The sequence below is a fragment of the Amphiura filiformis genome, chromosome 7, assembly GCF_039555335.1.
Source record: "Amphiura filiformis chromosome 7, Afil_fr2py, whole genome shotgun sequence".
In the NCBI taxonomy this organism is placed as follows: domain Eukaryota; kingdom Metazoa; phylum Echinodermata; class Ophiuroidea; order Amphilepidida; family Amphiuridae; genus Amphiura; species Amphiura filiformis.
Window position 1 is genome coordinate 58,667,579 of NC_092634.1, and position 23,964 is coordinate 58,691,542.

Consider the following 23,964-nt stretch of genomic DNA (forward strand, 5'->3'; position numbering starts at 1 on the left):
ATATTGACCAAAGTATAAAACAAATTAACAATTATTTTCTCCCCAAATCCAAACCAGCAAGTTTTAAAATTCAAAAAGATACACACAACAGTAATGGACTTGTAACGTATTTATATTTGCAATATTGACCAAAGTAAAATTATAAGTGGCGAGTAAACATGTCAACCTGTCTATTTACACTAATTGCATTGTAATATTGCATATTTGGAATCAGCACGAAAAATGCATAAAAATGAGTACAAACAAGTTTAGTATTGGTTCGTTCAGTGGTTCCAGTGGCGTAGCCAGGGGGGAGGGAACTTCCCCCGTGAGAAGTCTTGCCGGCCCCTGTATTTTTTTTGTAATTTTAAGCCCATTTTTGACCATTATCCACCTGGAAATTTGCCTTGCCCCGAGTGGTTCTTTAGATAACTCTCGATATTTTGAGAAAATATCTCAAAAACGGTTTATGTTGAAGCCTGTGGTTAGCACGCAGAGCATTAACAACAAAGGAAGAAACCTCTTGAATACCTACCTCCACGGTTTCATCATGGAATATCCGCCATCTTCATACGTTAGTATAAGTTTCACTTGCGTCCCTCCTGATTTCTCGTCTGCAACAAAAACAACACGCCGACACAACAATTAATCGAATTAGCCCCTAAATTGGCGGGAAATCGCTGTATGGCACGCCAGGCGTAAACCGGACCGCCAGATCACCGTGTACCTAGCCAGAGATTAATCAAACACTTACGGCACAGCTACACAGAGACAAGATTAGGACATATAGCAGTATGGTGTATCATGTACTGGCGATCCTAGTATCATACATTCTTTTACAGTGGCTTTACCTCCTTCATCCCAGAGGCACATCCAATAACACAACTGAAAGAGGTACTATTTCGGGATTTTTTGGTGCTTCAGCATTAAGTGTGTTTTTCCAGGTTAAAAAGTTGAAGAGGGGTTATTTATGAAGGGGCTTACACATACTTATAATAGACTTAAGGTGGTACTACACCTCTTGATAAAGTTGGAACTATTTTCAAAAAATAATAACACACTGGTAACACAAGTTATGTATATTATATGGGGCAAGGAATCCAGTTACTACATTGGAATTTCAGCGACTCAAGACAAGCGGTACGTTATCTATGATAAGAAAGGAGGTACCGCTAGAATGTACCTCATTTCTTAACATATATAATGAACAACTTGTCTTGAATCCCTGAATTTTCAGTGAAGTAATTGGATTCCTTGCCCCAATAATATACATAACTTTTGTTACCAGTGTGTAGTTTTTTGTGAGAAAAATGCAAAATTAGTCATAAAATCATCAGAGGGTGCAGTACCACCTTAATGTAAACTTCTGAAACTAAAATAACGTATCTTTAATACTGGCGAAGCTTCAAACATATAAAAATACGTTTGTATTAAAAGCTTTGAAAATCGAATATCCACACACGCTTCTCATTTGTTTGAAATGATTTTAACACTGTACGACAAAAGAATGTGTCTTTTTGCTAAGCCCGTTGCCATGCATTTGCCAGAGGGGCTACACAATAGTAAAAAGAAGTACTCCACTAAGATATTGAATGTGATGTACATCCTTTTTGTTACATCAAGACAGCATTGGGAGGTTAGAATATGACGGGGTTAATAGATGCAACGTAGAACATAATGTTTCTTGTCGATTCTTAATAAAACTATACCGAGTCACACAGCGTAGATAGACAGAGCCCGAGGTAGTCAAAGAGGACCCAATTCGGGATATGGCATTGGAATGTATGGAAGTGCACGTATCTTGTGTTGCAGAAATACATCAACTTAACGAGGCGGGTTGAGGAAAGACTACATTCCTCCTTCATCCCCTCCTCCTCCTCATCGTCAACATCATTATCGTCGTCGTCATCATCATCATCGCCATCATCATCATCATCATCATCATCATCATCATCATAAATCATAATCATCATCACCACCACCACCATCATAATTATTATCGTCATCATTATCAGTACATCATCAGCACCATCATTGTCATCGTCATCAAAGCATCATCAACATCTCTTTTTTCAAACAACACAAAGCTTTGCATGTTTAATGGCGAGCCAGCAAATGGAAAAACTACCCTATATACCAATACCAACTCGTATACTTCAGTGATTTTCCTTTTTCTAAACATCTTATAATAAGAATCGTCGTCGTCATCATCATCATCATCATCATCATCATCATCATCATCATCATCATCATCATCATCATCATCATCACCACCATCATCATCGTCGGTTTTTTTTCAAACAACAAAGCTTTTTATATGTTCAATGGTTAGCCAAAACTACACTAGTATACCAATAGCCTACTTACCTACTTCGGTGATTTTCCCTTTTTCTAAATTTCTTAGTAAGGCGTCGATTTGGTTATTATTGTAGGAGTAGACTTCGTATCTGTTTATTCCTCTTTGAAACTCTTCCCATAGTTTCATCTTCATTTTATTTCTGTAAAACAAAGAAAAAGACATTTTTAAGTACAAGTCATTTGTGATTCAGAAAGTGGGCTGAATTAAAAGTCCATCGCTGGGAGACGAGCGATTGGTATTTCATCAATGAGACCGGGCAATGAGATAGCATGATTTTCCCAACGCAACAAAATGCTTGCTACCTCATTGGCTAGAAACCAATCTAATTATAGCTTTAGAAAAGAATATTTCATCTCCTTGAAATGAACTTGTGACACTTTTGATGCGAAAGGTTTGGTGTCATTTAAGGTGGTACTACACCCCCTGATAAATTTTGTGACTAATCTTGCATTTTTCTCAAAAATAACTACACACTGGTAACAAAAGTTATGTATATTATAGGGCAAGGAATCCATTTACTTCACTGAAATTTCAGTGATTCAAGACAAGTGGTTCATTATATATTATGTTAAGAAATGAGGCACATTCTAGCGGTACCTCTTTTCTTATCATAAATAACGTACAGCTTGTCTTGAGTCACTGAAATTCCAGTGTAGTAACTGGATTCTTTACCCCTATAATATACATAAACTTTGTTACCAGTGTGTTATTATTTTGTGAGAAAAATGTAAAAATAGTCACACATTTATCAAGGGGTGTAGTACCACCATGGAGGTATATAAATATATTATATACCTCCATGGTACCACCTTATGGATGTCAAAATTGAAATTTATTTTGCAGGCAAAAATTAGTTATATCTCTTTAAAGCATATGGTTTCACGTTGTACATAAAATAAAAAGAATATTAGGGACGAATCAATATTTACGCCGGGGGGATTTTTTATGGGGAATCCGATTTTTAATTTTATTTGCCGTCTTGAGAGTGAATCTGAATTTTTGACTTGAACCCTGAGGGGAAATGGGGAATATGGGGTAAACAAGGGGGAATCAGAAAATTGTGAGCGGACGCGAGGGGGCAACGCGAAATTTTGTGTCGATTTTTTTTGTCAAAACGCCCACTCCCCTTGGTGTAAAGATTAAACGGTCCCTTATCAATAAGAGTAATATGTGTAAACAAAATTTTATGGTGGTTGAACAATTATGATAAGAGCAAAACCATCAATAATATAAATGTTGTATAATATTGTCAAATCGACCAATCACATGCATTATAACATGTGTAAAATTGTACTATTGATTTCGAATTCCTCAAATCTGAACACATCGCTTAACAATAATATTCCAGCAATATCTATAAAAACAACAACAACAACAACAAACAAAAAACGCATATTTGATAGAGATTGATGTTTTATACAATAAACTGCAATATTTGTATTTATATATCCGCCCTATATTTATACAATTTTCACAAAAGTAACCATGTACAATAATTATTTAAAAAGTAATATTTATCAATACCGTGATTGATGCTGGTATCGACCAATTATGACGGCTGCTACAAATAGATAACGTTTGTCTAATAGTGATTGATTCATATATCATATTTGACGTTATCATTTATTAATCACGTCGTCAATCTTTGTCGTTTCAACATGAGACTGGTAATGTTAACATTCATGTCGGATAAATTTAACATGTTTAAGGTGGTACTACACCCCCTGATAAGTTTTGTGACAAATTTTGCATTTTTCTCAAAATATAACTACACACTGGTAACAAACGTTATATATATTATAGGGGCAAGGAATCCAATTACTTCACTGAAATTTCGGCGATTCAAAACAAGTGGTTCATTATATGTGTTAAGAAATGAGGTACATTCTAACGGTACCTTTTTTCTTATCATATAAATAACGTACCGCTTGTCTTGAGTCACTGAAATTCCGGTGTCGTAACTGGATTCCTTGCCCCTATAATATACATAACTTTTGTTACCAGCGTGTTAATATTTTTTGAGAAAAATGCAAAAAAAAGTCACAAATTTATCAAGGGGTGTAGTACCACCTTAAAGCTCAAAATAAACCATGCGGCCCAAGCTAATTTACAAAAGTACATTAACCATGTACACTGTTGTAACATGAAAGTTTCTTTACGCTCTTGAAATAGTTAAACAAAAAATCAACGCAAAAAGCATTTTGTTATTGACTTTTCCAACATTCTGTAAGAATGAACAACGTTAAAATACACTATTGATATTCATACACAAAATATCATAATCTGGTACAAATGAAAAGTGGTATTACATAATGCTTCATATAATTAATTTTATATTAGCTAATTGCAAATTAACATTTACCCTATGGTTAATAAGCCCAATCGGCATTGGAAGTTTGCAATGCATTGTAGGACAGTTTTTGCAATTTTAGGACACTTTGTCCTTTGACCTTTCAGAAAATTCAGAAATATTGGGTTTTTGTACGTACAAAATATAATCTAAAATGTTTTACAATATTTAAAACAAATATAAAAAATATTAGTGTTTTATAAATTAATTATTTGGTATTTTTAATGATCAAAATTGTGACAATAATAAGAAAATTAATAATAATCACATAAATTTTCCCGATATGTCAGAGGTCAAAGTGTCCCAAAACTGCTCTCAAAAACCGGAAGTTAGAATGGCGATTGGACTTATTCTCGCAAAACATCGCAAAACATACAGTGGTTCGTAGTCTATCATGTCTATTAAATTTCCACAAAATGACTCTTATAATCGTTAATTCTACTTTTTCTTCTAGTGTCCAAACGCTCGTTATATTTCAATAAGAAAATGCATCAAATGGCCGTTAAAGCTATAAAAAATATGTAACTTGATGCGAATTTTTTTATCAATGTCTTCAAGCTTAACTCCATGAGAACTACGTGCTGATTGGCCAAAACGAAAATTGTGTCCAATTTTGAACCAATCAAGGAGGGTATTAATCATGTTAATAAGATTATCAGCAAATGCAAGTTTGAACATAAAAAGTTTAAAGCCTAGTCATAATTGGCAATTGAAATAAGCATTTCAAGTTATCAACCAATCAGAAATGTTGTTAGATGACCAGTAGTACCTAGGCGCTTAACAGATAAACGTTGTTATTAAGGAGACACAGAATTATGACTGAAACAATATTTTCCATGTATAAAACCAATGCTGAAACAACAGAAGAGTTATATTCCATAATTATACTTTTTCCCCACTCGTCTTCATTTCCCTTATTTTCTTATACAGGTTTCTAGCTCAAAGCAAAGTACCTCTACCCCTCATTCCATCCACGTCTGTGTTTATATTTGTTTTTTGAGACCGAACTTAATTCCGAACGATCCCAATGGGCTATTCCAGATGAAATTCACACGCCCCCTATACATAGACATGATCTTAAACGTTTACACAGGGAGTGTAAATTTCAAATGGGCTTACTAGAATGGGTGACTCCATTTGAAATCTACACCCCCTGTGTGGGAGATTAAGTTCATGTCTACAGGGTGTATGGACTTCAACTGGAATAGCTCATATGCTTTTAGAGAGAGCACATCTGATGGAGTCTTCACAAAGGGAACATTAGTTAAGTGCCCTTTCTCCCCGTAGCAGGTTCAATCTTTAAATTGTTGACTTAATTTAAACTCGGCCATTTTAGGTTGACTACCTGGACTTTCTAAGCATATGTTAGAATAATATGGTGGCCTACGGACTTACCCTGCGGAAAGTGTGACTGCGTAAGCTTTTAGATACTTTGTTTTCCGGTAAAACAAAGTCACCTTATACAAGAATGGCACATAAAACAAATGTTCCAACTAGTATAGTTGTACTAATGGGGTCTTCAAAATATATACGTGCATCTCTGTATAATAACTGTTTTTATGCACCAAAAATATTCGAAAAAATAAAACCGGTGGTATTTTCCGTGTTGATCTATCTATATTGTATGTTGCATCGGTCTCATTTTTTTTCATCAAAACCATTTCGTGTTTATTTCAATATTCATTTTTAATTGGTTACCAGCGTAAAGCAAACATGCGCTTCAAATCTTGCTCAGATATTAAAATAAAGATGGTGTCTTTATCGTCAATACGGAATAATTCATTGCATGACTGACACAAAACAAGACAAGCAAACAATATACAATAAATAAAGCTCTCTCTGCATACATGTATATATGGCATAATTCATAATTTATTTATCTATATCAAGCTAGCTTTCTTGATCATATTTTTCACCAGAAGTCTATTAGCCTGCGATATATACATTTCTTCATTTTTATGTCATATATGTTTCCACATTTTTGTAATCTTATCCAGCATATAGCCTGAGAAATAAAAAATTGAAATAATGATTATTTTATACAGCTAGCATTGTTGACATCCTAGACCGTGAAAGGCAATGCTTACATTACATACCAATATCATGCGTCAAATTTTACGATAAAATATATTTCGCGCCATCTTTTACGAACAGAACATTTCGCATTACGCATAAAGCTTCATTACATGAAAGTAGTCATCGCGAAAAATTGGCTTCAAAGATATATCTTACATTCTGCTTGGCTTCCTGAAAGATGCTGTAATGTCGTAGAATAAACTGCTGTCATTTGAATGGGCAGTACTTATTCACCATACAAAACAAATCTGCAAAATTTGATCAGATATCAATGAACTCCTTAGATGTACTATAAACACTAGTCATGTTTATATTCGTTCTTCTTATGTATATTTTAAGTTAATCCGTTTAATGTCTGTAATTCTCTAGATTTGTTTAAAAATCTTGAGATAATTTTTAGACCATTTTCGGCTCTTGACATACTCGATAATACTGAGATCTAGAACTAATAAAGGTCTTGGGTCAGTTTGTGGTTCTTTGAAATACCCCTCATATTTTAAAAATGTCACCGTAATGTTACCCATATTCAAAATAAAATAGCGTGTTCATATTTTATGCGGGAGCAGTGTGCCTGCCTTCTTTGGTTGAAACTCTTTGAAATTGTTGTTGCTAAGTTGTAACATTTATACTAAGAATTTGTTAATTTTACTAATGGTCTGACCACCGTGAAATCATCAACTTACACACTAAATCTAGGTAAGACGACTCATTCCATTTACACGCCAGGTACAGGTCTACATTTTGTTGACTGTCCAGGGAACCAAGGAAACTATCTTAGAGCGGACCATGAGGGTTTTGGTTAGAAAAAAAAGCAATGGTATATCAGGTGGCAAGACCAAATAGTACAGTCAACAAGTGATGCACGTGCTAAGAAAATCGTCACTTTCATTTTAGAGATTAGTGGACAAGGGTATGTCAAGGGTATGTCTCTACTCGTGTGTATGTCAGCAAATCCTTATTGAATCTTCAACAATATCAAATGCCTTTGGAAAACCGGAGATATTTGAAATACAGTACGAACAAAGGAATAAACAGACTCTTCACACATCGACGGTACTAGTAATTATCTGTCTGGCTAGATACCAATAATACACCTACGCACTCCCTCACCCATACAGACTTGCCACTCACCACAACCACTCCTAATTCTACACAAATGCAAGTGTCCCCACCCTAACACACCCACTCCCCTCACAAATACATTTGATGTATCCAATACAACTACAAAAATGACAAATTTGGAACAGTTCATTACAATGGTATTGTAGGAATTGGTAAAACAGCTTTGCTTCCATGTTTTTTTTTTATTGACATACATCATGCCATATACTTCATCAATGTTTGCAACTATGTAAACTGAAAATGTGATCGCCCGCCACAAGTTCTTGCGGGGCTTTACATTAAGCTTAGTCTTGAAAGGACAGATTATGAAAAGGAAATACGTTCTTTTGAAGTTTAATGATGACGAACTAGGCATACTTTCACCCGCGCACAAAAAGACAGAAAGAAAGCCAGCGTTATAATGCCCCCTTCGTAATGTGACAAAACCCAAATGTATTATTCAAGTTTGCTGCAAGCAAGGTCGTTAATGTGCAGGATTGGTTTTGGTAGTGCAAAAAAGGCCTGCAAGATATTGATGTGAGCTCGAGCACGTCTTCCAATCGATTTATGAGATCAATGCTCAACTTTCTCTATCCACTCTCCTATCTTAAGCAACTTACACACCACCCCGCCCTTTTTCTAAAACATTTGCTGTAGTTGGGAAAAGTGTGCATGGAGGTTTTTAGGAAAGCAAGAAAGTAAGCAATATTGATGAGTATTGCATGGTTGACTAACAATGCCCTTCGCATTTTTCTTTTGGGAAAATGATTAGGATTCGAATGGGCTATTATAACTGAAATCAGTCCACCCCTTATAGAAGACGTGATGTTAATTTTATTTGAGAAGTCTCCAGTATATCAAAACAATGTCTTCTTCCAAACCAAGTTATTTCTACTCATTACGTATACGTTGTCAAACACATTTTGTTTAACACATACAATTGTTGTTTCCTGTTGCAAAAAAGCCGACGTAGGTTGTCCTTTAAATATTCTCCAATTTCTAGTCTATGCACTCATATAAAAGGTACGTAGCCTAGTGTCTGATCTCTAACAATCAAAGTATAGTTTCCAAACGTATAAAGACAATTTGAAATGCAAGAGAAGATGTCAGAGAAAAATTCCTTGTCAAGATTTTAGCTGACGATTAAACTTGGTATCGGCAGTTTAGATAGTTTTTTCAACTTTTGATATCACGAAGCTTTCATCAAAAAAAGCTATAAACATACGGTTGCTCTTAAATTGGACATTTGCTAAGGTTGAAGATAAAAATGACAATGAAAGTTTTGACATTTTGAAATGTTTTTGAATAACATTCTCGGACCAGTCGTCTGGAATCGACATCAATACGGAAAACATCTGGTCTAAAGTAATTCGGATCATATCAGATTTAAGTCATCTCTAATGTGTTTAGTATACATGTTAAGAAGGAAATTCGAACATAATTGGGGTGCTATATAGATGTATGATAATTGCTGCTCTTTGGGTCAAATACGCCCGTATAACGCTTCGAGCTTACTACCCATTATACCTTTTTAAAAAGTAAGTGCGGTTCTGTGTAAATCTAGATTAAACTAGGTCGACAAACGTAATGTAGACACCCATACTAGTAGCATTTATACATCAGAGTTAATAAGTAAGCCAAGCTAGTAGCTTTCTGGTAATACAACTTATGAATTTATATGGAATATTCACGGCCAAATCCATCGTCAAGCGCCGAGAGATTTACATGGTATTCCCGCCAGAAGAAGAGTAATTTAGGTTGTGAAATACCTCGACGGAATCAACAATATCCCCAGGGATATTGAATTTGGCAATCGGTTTAAAAAATTCACCAAAAAGAGACGATGGAACAGGGCATGAATATGTAGACCAATCGGCTATTCCTGTTGAAATCCACACACCCCCATGAAGACATGATCTTAATATTCCACAAAGGGGGTGTGGATTTCAAATGGAGGTACCCATTCATGTAACCCCATTTGAATTACACACCCCCTGTGTGGAAGATTAAGGTCATGTCTTCCATAGGGGTGTGTATTTAAATTGGAACAAACCAATGACAAATCCTATGCGGAACCACAAGTTGATCAATTTAAGAAACTCTGTCTGTATTAAACAACATATATGGGAAACCAAATCTGTAGCAGTAATTAATAAATGCTTGTAGTTAACTTCGCTGGTACTGATAGTTTATGTTAGAACTTCCTAAAGTTTCACTAATAAAGTTATGATATTTAGATTATCAACCCATTCCAAACGAAATGACAGGACACCTCCTACAGAATATTAAATTTATAACCTTTCAATATAATACATAAATATGGACCACGTCCCATGGAATATACGTTGGACTGTTTTAAAAGTCTCCATTCTCGATTTAAGTAATATTGATTGGTTAAGTTACCCGTTCGTAAGATTAATGCCTATCACGCGTTTTCTTATACTAAACATCTAAAAAAGTAACTAACCCCCCTTAAATAATGGCCATTATTCAAAAAGGGGCTATTGTATTGCAAATCTGTAAAATGCGTTGGAAGCAGAGTTTATTTCTGCGCATTTTGACACCTCATTTGATACGATAGCTCAGAAAACAATAAAACATCGGTCAATTAAATGTAGTGAGGTCCAGATTTGAAAGTTGCACTTACATACAAAATGTTACAATACAAAAACACTCAGATATCATTACACAGATTTCCTTCTATTACACTGAATGCAAAAGCAATAGAATTTACTGCAACTTTCAGATCTTGGGCTACATTGATTTAAATGTATGCCGTGACGTCAATATTTAGTCAATTGCTACAAATGAGGTGTCAAAATGTGCAGCAATAAATTCTGCTTCCAACGCATTTTACAGATTTGTAATACAATCACCCGTTTTTGAATAATGGTCATTATTTAAGGGGAGTCGGTTACTTTTTTAGAGATGTTTATATTGTCAACATCTAGAAACACTATAGAGAATCAGTCTACCAACAGCATTACACCGCTGATGACGGAAAATGGTTTCTCTTTTGTTTTGAAGTCTACTGTTGATAGTCTATTCCCAACACGTATAAATAAATCTCTTCATTCGCGTATATGGAAACTCTCTCAACACACAAAATTGTGCAATGTTAACACTAAAGTAGATTTTCCATTTTCCGGAAAAAAGCTATATAGCTCGCTGCCTGAACCAACAGTTAAAGTTTGATCGAAGTTTTTTCTAACACAATACACCCGATTGCACTAACTTATAAAGCGTAATAGCCTATATAGATACAAAACTGACTCACAAATCGATTTATCAGGTCAAAAAATCCGGTAAATGTTGTCTAGTTATAAAGACATTTTATTAAACTTCATGCTTGTCTGCGTAATATTGAGTGATTGCAAAGTTTATTGCATTTTACAAAGAAAATCAGTCATTTCCCGATAAGATTCAGCAAGGAAGGCACGTAGTTCACTTAAAATAGATCATTCTAAATTAACTCTTTCTTCTTTTACATTATATGGTACTAAAGCTGTATTTATACACAATCGCTTCAACAAAAAAGATCGCAGGCATACTCAGCTACTGAGCGTGCGCACGACTTGCATTTCTACAAAAGCGACCAAGTATAAATTCAGCTTGTTAACATTTTTACTTTTAAACTAGAGGAAATAATACAATCTGCAGAGCAACTTTATATGAACTACTCAATAGCGGTTTATTTTTACCCATTATCAAGAAAGCATTATTTTTGAGTTGAATGAAACACTTGAGTTATGTCTAATACGCTTCGGGGTAACCACTCCAGCATGTCTAAACTCAAGAATAAGATGACAATGATGACAAGAAACAAAAATAACTCAATTCTTCAGCTTTTTAATTTTCCTATATGATACATTAAAAATAGCATTAACGTATTCCAGCATTTAAAAACCATCAGCAAAAACGAGCGATTTTATGAAATGGATGCTGTAAAAATGTCAACATTGTTTCTTTTCATTACAATCAAAGCTTGCATAACAAATTATTGACAACGTTGGTTGCATCTAAATTTAGTAGTTAAATTAAAACTACAGACCTGAAACAGGGTCTTTATAAAAAAAAAAGAGGAAAAAAGCCGAGGAAGCCCCACCGGCCACCAGAGCAGTTCTTCTGGGGTGAACCAAATCTGCCTGGTTGTCAAATTTATCAGTGACAAAGTTATCTCTGAATTTGACAGGTGCTAATTGATGCAATAACATTAAAACATCAATTAGCACCTGTCAAATTCAGAGATAACATTTTCACTGATTAATTTGATACCCAGGCAGGTTTGGTTCACCCCAGAAGAACAGCTTTGGCGGGACTTCCTCTTTAATGCTAAAAAAACACTGAAAACAGCGTAAAATCAGGGTAAAATGGCTCAAATTGGGCAGAAAATAAAAGAAAATGCGTAAATTTCAGGAATGAAAAAAGAGGAAATCAGCTGAAAAGAGGAAAAGTTTCAGGTCTGTAGTTAAGCTTAAAGAAACACATCGAATAAAGTTTAACAAGCCATGCTTATTCCGTACATTAAATCAGACCAACAACGCTAACATATATTCAAGGTCAACCCGATGCAAAGCGCGTATATCACATTATGTAAACATAATAAAATATAATAACGAGCCATTATATGGTAATATACATAGTTATTGTCCATTTATTGGGTGTAATGTTTCAAAATAAACTCACTGTAACCTTGTTTAGATCAATTTGTTCATCGTAGCGGAAGGTAAGTACCATAAATTGAGGCTGAATTAGATTATCTCATGTCTTTTGCTGCATGGTTAATGGTATAAATTCTATTTTCATTCGAATAGGAAATATTACGATAACCATATCACCCGTGTGCTTCGGTTATATTTATAAATGCGCTTTATGGGCACGACATACCAAGACCAGCAAGCGTGACCAAATCCTCATGCATTGACCACTATACAGAAAAGCACAGGAACTCTGTAGATAAATATCATCAAATTTAGGTATTAATTGAATTGCAAAATTATTACACATTTGTAATATGTTATCAAAAACAACATTTTGAAAGTATTATTATTATTTATTATTATTATTATTATTATTATTATTATTATTATTATTATTATTATTATTATTATTATTTATTCTTTCTTTATTGAGGGTAATACTGCTTCAGTGACAAGCACTGCTTTTCAAGCAGGCCCTTGACGACGGAAAAAAGGTATTTGACGACGGAAAAAAATATTCAACGACGGAAACGTTTACAATATAATCACAAAGTTGAACAAAATAGACAATTTTGCTGCATAATAGTCTCGTGTTGTTCCACCTTTGCATTCAAATGTATAGGAAGACCATCCACTATGTAGAAGGTCACTTCGGGCGAATTTCTCGACGGGTGGCTTAGCAATTGGCTTGTCTAGCCTCAAGGCTTAAGAGGTCGTAAGACCAGGCTTAACTGAAAACGTATTTCCCGAAGCACGGCTACCATAGCCTCGAGGCTTCGTTAGCCCGTGGGCCAGGCTTGTAGGATTAGCCCCAGGCTTCACTAAAATTTGCATTTCTCGAAATCAGTCTTCTGTAGCCGTAGTCTACGCATGCCTGTTAGACCAGGCTTACAGCGGCTTTTCTTGGCCCTGCCTCAGAGCAGGTCTTAGGTCGTAAGCCTTGGTCTATTTCAATTTACAAGTTATTTAAATTGTAACGCAAAGTTTATCTTTCATATTTTTGACGGTCTTTCAATTAAAATAAGTAAGCAGTCGCGTAACTGGGGGGGGGGAGCTCTCCCCCCCCATCCCATGAAAAAGGTAAATTAGGCCTACTTATTAATTAACCTCATTATTTGGTCATTTTAACCTTAAAAACTCAATTTTTAAGGTTAAATAAATTGCATTTATCCCACCTTTGTACCATTGGCCTATATGTCACCAGCTTTAATACCTTAAATATGGCATTTGTACCATAATTTTTTTTCAATCCCACCTCCCCCCCCCATGTCAAAAAGAAATCTACGCCAATGTTCCGGGGACACATTCCAAGCAGATCCCATAACTCCTCAGACCCACTCCACCCCTTACAAACCCAAACAGCATGAACGATGCCTGCCCCTCATTTATTATGTTTGCCCCCGCTTTACCCCACCCCACCCCCAAATGAAAATGTCTACTTACGCCACTGTGGGTAAGTAATTGTTCGATGTAGTTGAACATTTCAGCATTTTATTTTAGTGTTCATTTGAGTTAGTTGAATTTTTTTAAGTAGCTGTTGCTATCATAAGACCTACATCATCATCATCATCATCATCATCATCATCATCATCATCATCATCATCATCATCATCATCATCATCATCATCATCATCATCATGAAGACCTATATGATACCACCTGTCCCTATCCAAGCCTTAATAAATTGATACTCGTACTTTTCATAAGTAGGCCTATTAATATATTATTTTGGAGTGCCTATATTATACCAGGTTGGACATCAATTTAATACAATAGAAGAAGGACAAAATTGGTAAAGATATAGTAAATATTTGACACGAAACAATAATGCATGCAGTATTAAAACTGAATTTACGGATAAGATGCATATAATATTGCTATATCTTCTACTTAAATAATTATAAATATTGTACCAACAGATAACTTCATGTGAGATCTGAGAAGACTACTGATATCAGCAGTAGATCGCACGTTGGTTGCTTTCCTTTTAGGGGAATCACAGATTCCTTCCATTAGGCTTACAGTTTTACCCTTTTTGGGATTTTTTTAAAGAATCACGAGTATAAAGCATAGACGTATCATTCATACAAGTTGGACTCATAAAAAGTCAAGTGGAAATAAAATAATACATAAAAGACACAAAAACAGACACAATATTCTTGCATCAAGTTGTGTACGGTATAAGCCCAAGCACAAGACCGCTGGTCCAGGCTAGTCTATGCGCCGGGAACATTACGATAATGAGACGGCAACCTTGTTAGTACGGTAAACCGTGAGGACTACAGCTTATGTACATCTACCTCCAACAGCCTATACAATTAAGTCGCTGGTTGAAAGGGACGAGGTTGTCAAGCGTTAAGCCTACAAGGCCACTAAGACTAGGTTGAATTTGCGTTGAAGAAATCCGGCTAGAGTTAAGACTCGGGCTTCGAGAGCGGGCTAGGCTTAGTAGCCTCAAGGCCACCTTAAGACTACGGCTTAATAAGACTCCTGTCGGGAAACTCGCCCTTCGAGACTTACTATCTACAAGCTGTTATGGCAGCGCGGAGGTGGTCACATGCGTATTTATAAAAGCGCATTTATAAATATAACCGAAGTACACTGATCACTCTTAGAAAAATATTTACACAATATTGAATAAAATGTTTACTCATTCTTTGGGCTGTTCACATTTCAACTTGCATTGGGTAATGTTTGTAAGAGTGATATATCGTCGATTGTATAGATGATCCTATGTGCTCTTGATACAGGCCAAACACGATTTTAATTTTCTGGTAAATTTTCGATTGGAAAATGATCTCCTATAAGATGTGAAATAGGGTTGGGGTTTAGTTAGTGTCCAGCAATCACAACATTATGTCTTATATGTTAGAAAAATATTTATCAAGCACGAATCACATGGTTTTATTTAAAACAAAGTCACATTAACCATAAAAACGAATAACGAACAGCCATCTCTCAACACGCGATATTCAAAATCCCCGCGCCAAAATTGTCTAGGGCAATGACGTCTTAATAATTCAATGAAGCCTGACGACAAATGAGCACAAATGACCATGACGTCATTGCTCTAGAAAATTTAGGCGGGGGAATTTTGAATATCGCGTGTTGAAAGATTGCTGTTTTTATTCGTTTTTATGGTTAATATGAGTTTGTTTTAAATAAAACCATGTGATTCGTGCATGATAATTATTTTTCTAACATATAAGACATAATGTTGTGATTGCCGGACACTTCCTTTAAGGGTTGGGCTAATATTTGAGTAAGAAGTATGCAATGGGCGTGGTTGATTACTAATGAACGTTCAAATGTCCTAAGAGGAAGCATTTGAAATAAAATATATAAGCCTTTTTGAAATATGGTGGGCACAAAAGGAGAGGGCGTACATTGAAATGAGTAGTCTTTTGTCAGCTGAGAAGCATACAAAAGATTACTCACTTCAAAGTACGCTCTCTCCTTTTGTGCCCGCCATATTTTAAAAGGGCTTATTGAAAACGCAATGAATAAACTATACGTGCTAACAAATTACTACGGTTAAATTTTTTAGCATAACTCTCATCGTCATAGATAACGTAGAACCTTAAAATGCTTTTGACAACATAATGAGAAGCTCAGAACTCTTAAATATCTGCGCAATCGGTAACCTATAAATTTGAGAACATAATAAAATGCATAAAGATCTTTGCTGGATGCATAAACTTTGGTATTATTAAATCAGATACACGAACGCTTGTGGTATCAACGTGGTGCTTCTTTTAGCTCGGATTGATGTAGGGTAGACGGTAGACCTATACCATTTCTACCGCGATGTGTCCGGTTCTCTTCCTTAATTATTCGTAAGTATAGAGTTATTCTTAATGTTTGTACTAAAATTATGAAATTTTGAATTACGAACGCTATGTGCATTTTCGAATGATTTTTAAACTCCTAAACCAAGAACCTGTGATAGTTTCCTTTTTCCTTTATGTTTTCTCTAGAATCCTAGCTTCCGAAATGCGTTATTCCATTTGAAATCTGTGGACGATTTAAATACACGTCTCTACAGGATGAATATGTTTCTCAATTGGAATTGGATAGGGTTAATTATTTTGAAACCCGTAATCCCTCTGCTTTACCTATATTCTTTACCTGGATTGAGTATTTCAAATGGAAGTTACCCAATCATGCCAATTGTCTTTACTATTAGAAACCAATACTTTCTTTGTCGAAGACTTTTGCTAAATCTAAATAAGTTTTTCACTTGTTAAAACAACTTGAAGAAACAAATTTAAAAAAAAATCGTAATTCCCAAATCGGATGAACCTGTTTCAAGATTTATTAAATAATTAGCCTTCATGATTCGTAAAGTAATGTTTGTTTAGAATTAATGATCCTTATTTGAATTTCAGAAGAGCATACCTTTGAAAAAAAACCCGAATTTGTGAAATAATGAATAATTAGTACAATGAGGAACATCCCAAACTCATCTTCGGATTTAGAAGGAGGAACTCGATACTTGATGCGCTCCCAGATCCAGATTTCACTGCACCACAAGCATGACAGCACCTATACAATTACATGTACTTGATGTGGATTGTAACTTTCCGGATCAATACGAGTTTTAAAGTGCCGTTTTCATAACCCCATCATGCACGACATTGGGGAGCCTTTGACAATTTACCCCAATATCTGTGCGTGAATCACCACACGTGTAGTCGTATGAGATGTAATTCAGAGGCACACTCTACAAAACATCCTGAGCGAAGGTCGTGTTACATTTGTGTCTTTCATTTCATCAGGTGTTTCCCTATACACAGAATTAGGTTAATATTTGCAGCCAGCGTGGGTTGGTTGCTAACATACAAATCACATGTGGACGGAGTTGTCTGCTTCCTTAAGAGGTATCTAAATAGACTTTGAGCTGATAACCTAATAATAATGTAAGTTGGTTTAGTGAAATGTAAACTTCTATGTTCATCCTACTAAATTGAATTCAGTCAGCGACTGTCTCTAAGGACAAGATGATGATAATAATCAAGCAGTTTTTGATTTCGTTATACGTCAGACAGAAAGTAAAACATTTGTTTGATATTGTTTTAGAGGGAATGTAAAATAGTCTGTCTCTGGAGTCGCAACATCTTTGACAGATAACATAAACTGGGCTCAAAAAGAAACTTATAATTTTTCACAAGGTCATATCTTAAAATCCTGTCCATAAAAAATGAACCAAAATTACACACAGGAATTCTTCAATACTCTACTCTAAACCAGAGGATGATTTAAGGAAGCCCCATCATGCACTGCAAACGTGTTATCACCAGAGTTTCAACTGCCACTTTACTTTTCAAATCCCATTGAATTCTGTGCAAAAGATGTTGTTTAAGAATTGTGCGTGTGTCATTATTACTTGGTCGATTTCAGATCTAAAGTGATGTATGCATGAAGGATAATTCACACCTTCTGTAGGTAACATAAAATGTGAAATCGACCAGCATTGTGAATACGTTTTTATTGTAAATATATCAGTCCAAATTCAAATTTAACCATGTTCGTCAATGCAATGTGCGCGCAGTGGTGTCATGTTCACTCACACAGCTGCGCTAACCGCAAGTCAACACAGTGGCGTGGTGGGAAGTGCTTAAATCATCCTCTGACTCTAAACACTGGTCGGTAACCAAACAGTTTTCCAACTGACACAACAGCAAAATGCATTGACATGGAACAGCTTCCTGTACCACATTCACAGCCCAATAATTGGCACCCAACACAAGAAATCTGTGAGTAAGTGGAATAGTGTGGAACAAGACATCTCTCTTGAAGAAAGTGTGTGAAAAGCAGAAGCAGCCCGTTCCATACTATTCCACTTAATCTTGGGGAATTATCACCTGTGTAAGTGTCTTGTACGGATTCTCACAGATTTCTTTTGCTGGGTGCCAATTATTCGCCTGTGAATGTGGTCCAGGAAGCTGTTCCGTGTTAGTGCATTTTGCTGTTGTGTCAGTTGGATAACTGCTTGGTTACTGATATGTGTTAGTAGAGTATTGAAGTAATCCTATGTGGACATTTTTATGGACAGGATTTTAAGATATGAGCCCAGTTTACATTTTATGCTACGAAATATTTTACAGGTTATATCAAAAAATTGAACAAAACCTTTGATTTGGCTTATTTCTTCGCGTGTAAATAATTTCCCAAATAAAGAAATCATATCGTATTACATTTCTTTCAAATACTTCATAGCATTGACACAAGGAAAAGTTGGATTGCTTCGCAGAGAAACTATAGACACATAGGAATCGAAATATGTATTAAAGAATCAGAGTATTGATAGAGAAATAAGTCGAAAATGCGTTCATTTTAACTGGAAAGCTGCAAAACACAAAATAGTAATAAGAAAAGATTTTAAGCAATAAAGGCAAAATCTGAACCCCGCTAAGAGTGCAATAGGTCTTTGTCATGTCTATGGTCCTCTTAAACTTTCGCAATGCGAGATAAAAACACGTATGGCAGGTTTATATTACCGCGTATAAGCATTACTGCGCCGTCACAGCTGCACTGCATTGGGCTACAATTTCCATTTTCAGCCATTTCACAGAAAATATCATGTTATAGTATTACTGGGATAATGTTCCCTATCGGGGTGGTGATATATGTGGCTACCCGTTGCAGCTGTTTACAATGATACCTCGAAAAAGGCTACTTTGTTTTCCCTAGTAAAAAGTTAGGTGTTTTTTATAGTTTGGTAAGAGTTGTGCATGCATAGGCAGTTTATGCTATATGCATATCATATATTTGCCGTGATCATGTTTATCGAGTGGTGATATTATACAAAAAAGAAGACTTTGAAAAGAGCTACAACAATTATAAGTTAGACTTGGAGTGCTCTTCCCTTTCTGCAACAGCCTCGTATTTGCAACATACACTATCAAATTCCTATTGCTGCCGACCCAGGAGGTATACTGCTGCTGCCCAGCTTTGTGGCTACTCTAGGGTACCAGTGCAGTACCAATCTAGTAGTGTGTGTAATGTACGGCATGTGATTCCGACGTTTGTACTCATACACACCCCCACAGGTACTCTAGAGTACAATTGAAGTACCTGGGGAGCAGCAGTGTACCTCTGGGGTGACAGCAACAGGAATCTGGTTGTGAAATAAATGTCAAATTAACTTCGCATATACAAGTTTTTTGGAACTCAGGATAATATATATATAAAAATAACTACCACATCGGATTTTCAATGCAAAACAGCTTGTAAGTCATTATAATTTCTTTGTCAATAGATCAATGTAATTTACAGCACCTATATACATAAACAAGGGGGGCACAGTGGTGTCATTATATGAAGCGCCTTATAACATTTAAAGTTTATTTTGAGAGGAGGTCCAGCACGTGGTAAGCCTACATTAGTGTAATTAGGAACATGTCTAACAGACCTATGATCATATTCGACTCCTTATAGTCACAAAGACATTAAAGCAATGGGTTTAGGTGAACACGATATTTCAGACCTCAGGGGGTTGAAGAAATAAGAAAATTGAAGTTAAGCTTCGCATAGATCGGTATAAGCACACAAAATGTACCATTGAATTAAAACTTCCTTCCTTCCTGTTTTTAACTTTTACAAGTAGAAGCAGGAAAACACGAAACCCCACGGGTAATGCTTATCAATGATTGTGCAAAGTATTTATGCAAATTTATTTCATGTAGATAAAATTACATTACAACACATACATTTCCTCACACAATATGTAAGTAACTGTAGATTTCCCTAACTAAATCTCTAATAAAATAATGTAAAAAAACACCCGCCACCTATAGGATAGAATTTCCTATTAAATTTGCAGTTATATTCAAATTTCAGCAAAGCGTGTAATCTCTTAGATTACGTTATGTTTATCTCCCTAGTCTTGAAGTGGAATTTCTTTACTTTCTCTCTCGCTCTCTCCCTCTCTCATTTCCAACACAAATTGACCTTTTTCTTATCAGTCGACTCTTCCTCCAGGGCAGATGTGAGAGTGAGCCTAAATCTTCAGTCGAATTTTACACGACGAGTACACGGCACAACATCATCTATGAATTAATTTGAAATCAAATTGTTTTTTATATGACTATATGTGATCATTCTGGCGAGGTTTTTCAAGATGATGTTTGTGATGTGTGGCCCATCTTCAAATCCCATCCCTCGGGCGGGATTTTCCATGGCTTTACCAAACTAAGCTGTAAGATTACTACTGGTACCAAACACGAAGGAGAAATATGATTTATGAATAATAGTGAGGATTTGCAAGTGCTGGTTATATACGCTAAGGATATTTCTTAAAGACATGCATATTTTTTCTTGGATTAATTTGTGTGCATGTATATGGAAGGAGTTAGTAAGGGCACAGGGGTTGGTTGTAAAAATATTTTCATATAGCAGGGTGATCTGTGGTGATATGCGAATTTGCAAATGAGTTTAATTAAAGTAATAGCTATGATACATCAGCTTGCATATTCAAAAGTGTTATATTTAGGAATCGGATAGCAACGTTTGCACAGTATTTTTTGTGGGACCTGAGAGCACATCAGACATATCGAATTGCATTCTGAATACGAGGAATGTCCTTCTGATATCAAATAATTTATTTTTATTTTTTTAAATTCACGATATTCAAACTTTATGGCAAATTTTTGATATTATAACAGTCCTGGAAGTAAACTTTATAAATCTAATGATATGTACTTAAAGTGTATGAAGCTGGGAGGAAAAGCCGACCATCATTTGAAAAGTTCGACCTTTCATATTGCATATACATTTTTACCCAAAAAGATTCATATTTTTTGGTGTTTTGGGGAAAACCTAAATCTTCAATACGAAAGGTCCAAATTTTCATATGATGGACGGCTTTTCATTCCAGCTACATACACTTTAAGTACATATCATTAGAGTTATACAATTTACTTCGAGGACTGTTAAATTTCAAAAATATTTTAATAATTTGCCATAAAATGTGTATTATATCACGAATTTCAAACAATCTAAATTATTTGATATCAGAAGGACATTCTTCGTACTGAGAATGCAATTCGATATGTCCGATGTGCTCTCAGGTCCTACAAAAATGCTTGAAAAAGTCGCTATCCGAGCCCTTAACAAAGTGCTAAATGTATACATTTATAATATGGGTATTCTGAAGTTGTATTCTGAATTGTAAATGCGATGAATTAAAAACTAGTGATGAAAGTCAAATTAATGTTAACAATGTGAATTACTGATATTCGAAAGTATTATCATAATACGCAATAAAATAAATCCTCTGAATATATCCAGGGCTGTACTTCACGCCCTGTAAAAGTAACTAAAGACTATTGCATCAAATATACGTGAATAGTGATATCCCAGTTTAACATAAATATTTGTTAAAAATTATAACATTGAATAAGTTGTGATTTTAAACTGGTCCATGTGAATTATAAAATCATAATCCTGCAAATCATACCGTCTTTATACTTGCAATATACATAGTAATATACGCATAAACACGGGAAGTTCTTTTGAGACTGCTTAAAAGCAATAGCATTATAGTCATATAGAAATCATAGGAAATGCCTTAATATTTTGATTAGGCCTACGAATAACGTATAATGCCTTGGAGTCGTAGTTTAAATGAGGCGGATGAAACAGAAATAATCTCTCTATACAAAGTTTCCCGAGCTTGTGATCAAGCCATGTCCTCTTCCGTGCAATATTTCCTTTTAATAACATCTTCTTTCATATTTTGTCAGTATTTTTTTTACAAGATACACCGAATCACATCGGCTTTTTATCACATTTACGCAAGATCAGTATTCTCTAACGTCACCTATTTGTAATGAGACGTTAAGATTACGATTAAGGTGGTATTGGAGGCATTTTCTAGAAATTAGGAAATGCTTTGAGCATATCCGATTAATTAAGTAGGGTAAAGTACACAGATCAATATGACTTTTGTTTGAAGCAAATCGGACATACGGTTTTCCTAATACATCAAATTATATTAATTAGCATTTATGCAAATTAGCTCATTAATTATGCAAATATGCAAATTAGGGGGCGGCATCACTATAATACATTAGAACATATGAGAAACACTCTGACCAAGTTTCAGGGCAAAAGTATGCAAAATAAAAGTACCATGAACATTTTATGCATTGATTTTTAGCTAAATATTGGCAAAAATTACATATTATTATGAGCCTTTCCATACGATGCCAGCAACGACATTCGCATTGATGTATACGCATAGTTAGGGTTAACTACGCAAAGGGAATAGGAAGATTACAAGAAGATTGTCGCTGGAAATATTTCTAATTTTTAGTCATCTTTAAGCGACATCCACCATTCTAATGCATTAAAAAAATGAAGTGATATTTTATAACATTTTCTCAAGTTCGTGATATTTACTCATCTAAGAAAGAATTGAAGTGTTTTCACATTTTGTGGTATGGTAAGATTTGTAATGATAAGTTAGGTGTTAACGTGTCAATGGCAGGCAGCGAGTTTCCTTACCACATGCACTTGTTCAAACCGACAATGTCAGCGGTCAGCGTTATCCGCGTGACATTCATAATAGTTAAGCCATATTGAAACATTTTCATAAATAGATTTGTATTTCTTTTCCACAAAATGTTATTTGTCACTGTCAGATATTTCCCCATGCAATTTTGAGCCGAACAAATGAGGCAAAACAAAGAAATTGCTATTTAATTTCAGTGCCTATATCGTTAATGCGTGTCACTCCTTCGATCGTGGCTGAAGTAGGTCCTTATGAAGTGTTATGACCATCCCGAAAGCCATGTACGTACAGTGTTATGAACATCGCATACGCGTTCGATTAATATTTCGATCGTATATATAAAACATTTTATTGAAAATCTCAGATTTTGGCACGACTAAAGCCCAGCAAACACAAAACCTTTAGACATCATTTGCAAAAGGTTAGAAATGGTTGCCAGAAAACGTTTAAATGTCGGGTTATATAAAGGGTATACCCTTGTTATTAAATGTTATTAAAACGTTTGATATCCTTTATATAAAGGATATAAAACGTTTTAATAACATTGAAAAACATTTGTTGATAACTTACTGCCAACATTCTAACATATCGTTATTTAAGTGTTGACAAAATATATGACAAGAAATGTTTGCAGAAAATATTTTTCAATAACATTTTGAAAATATTTAAACAATATTTTTGTACTGTGTTTTCAAATAAAACGTTTTCATGACCTTTATATAACCCGACATTTAATGTTATTAAAACGTTTTTACCTAACCCAAAACCCAAAATATAACCTGTTTGTAACGTTTTTGCCAAGTATTTTAGTTTTTTTGGCCCACCATTGGTTTCTACAGTAAAATCCATGATCATTTCCCTTTTTTGTTTCAGTAATTATTTT

The 23,964-nt window shown here is 35.1% G+C and overlaps 1 protein-coding gene across 1 annotated transcript in view; it reads right to left on the bottom strand.

Annotated features, from left to right (window-relative positions):
- LOC140157404 (extracellular serine/threonine protein CG31145-like) overlaps positions 1-23,964 on the bottom strand; it is a 228,841-nt gene that overhangs the window by 19,860 nt on the left and 185,017 nt on the right. The window contains exons 2-3 of the mRNA XM_072180589.1: positions 2,347-2,477; positions 515-593 (exon numbers count right to left, since the gene is read on the bottom strand). Coding sequence (XP_072036690.1) covers positions 515-593; positions 2,347-2,477 — 210 coding nt within the window. The remainder of the gene's footprint in view (positions 1-514; positions 594-2,346; positions 2,478-23,964) is intronic.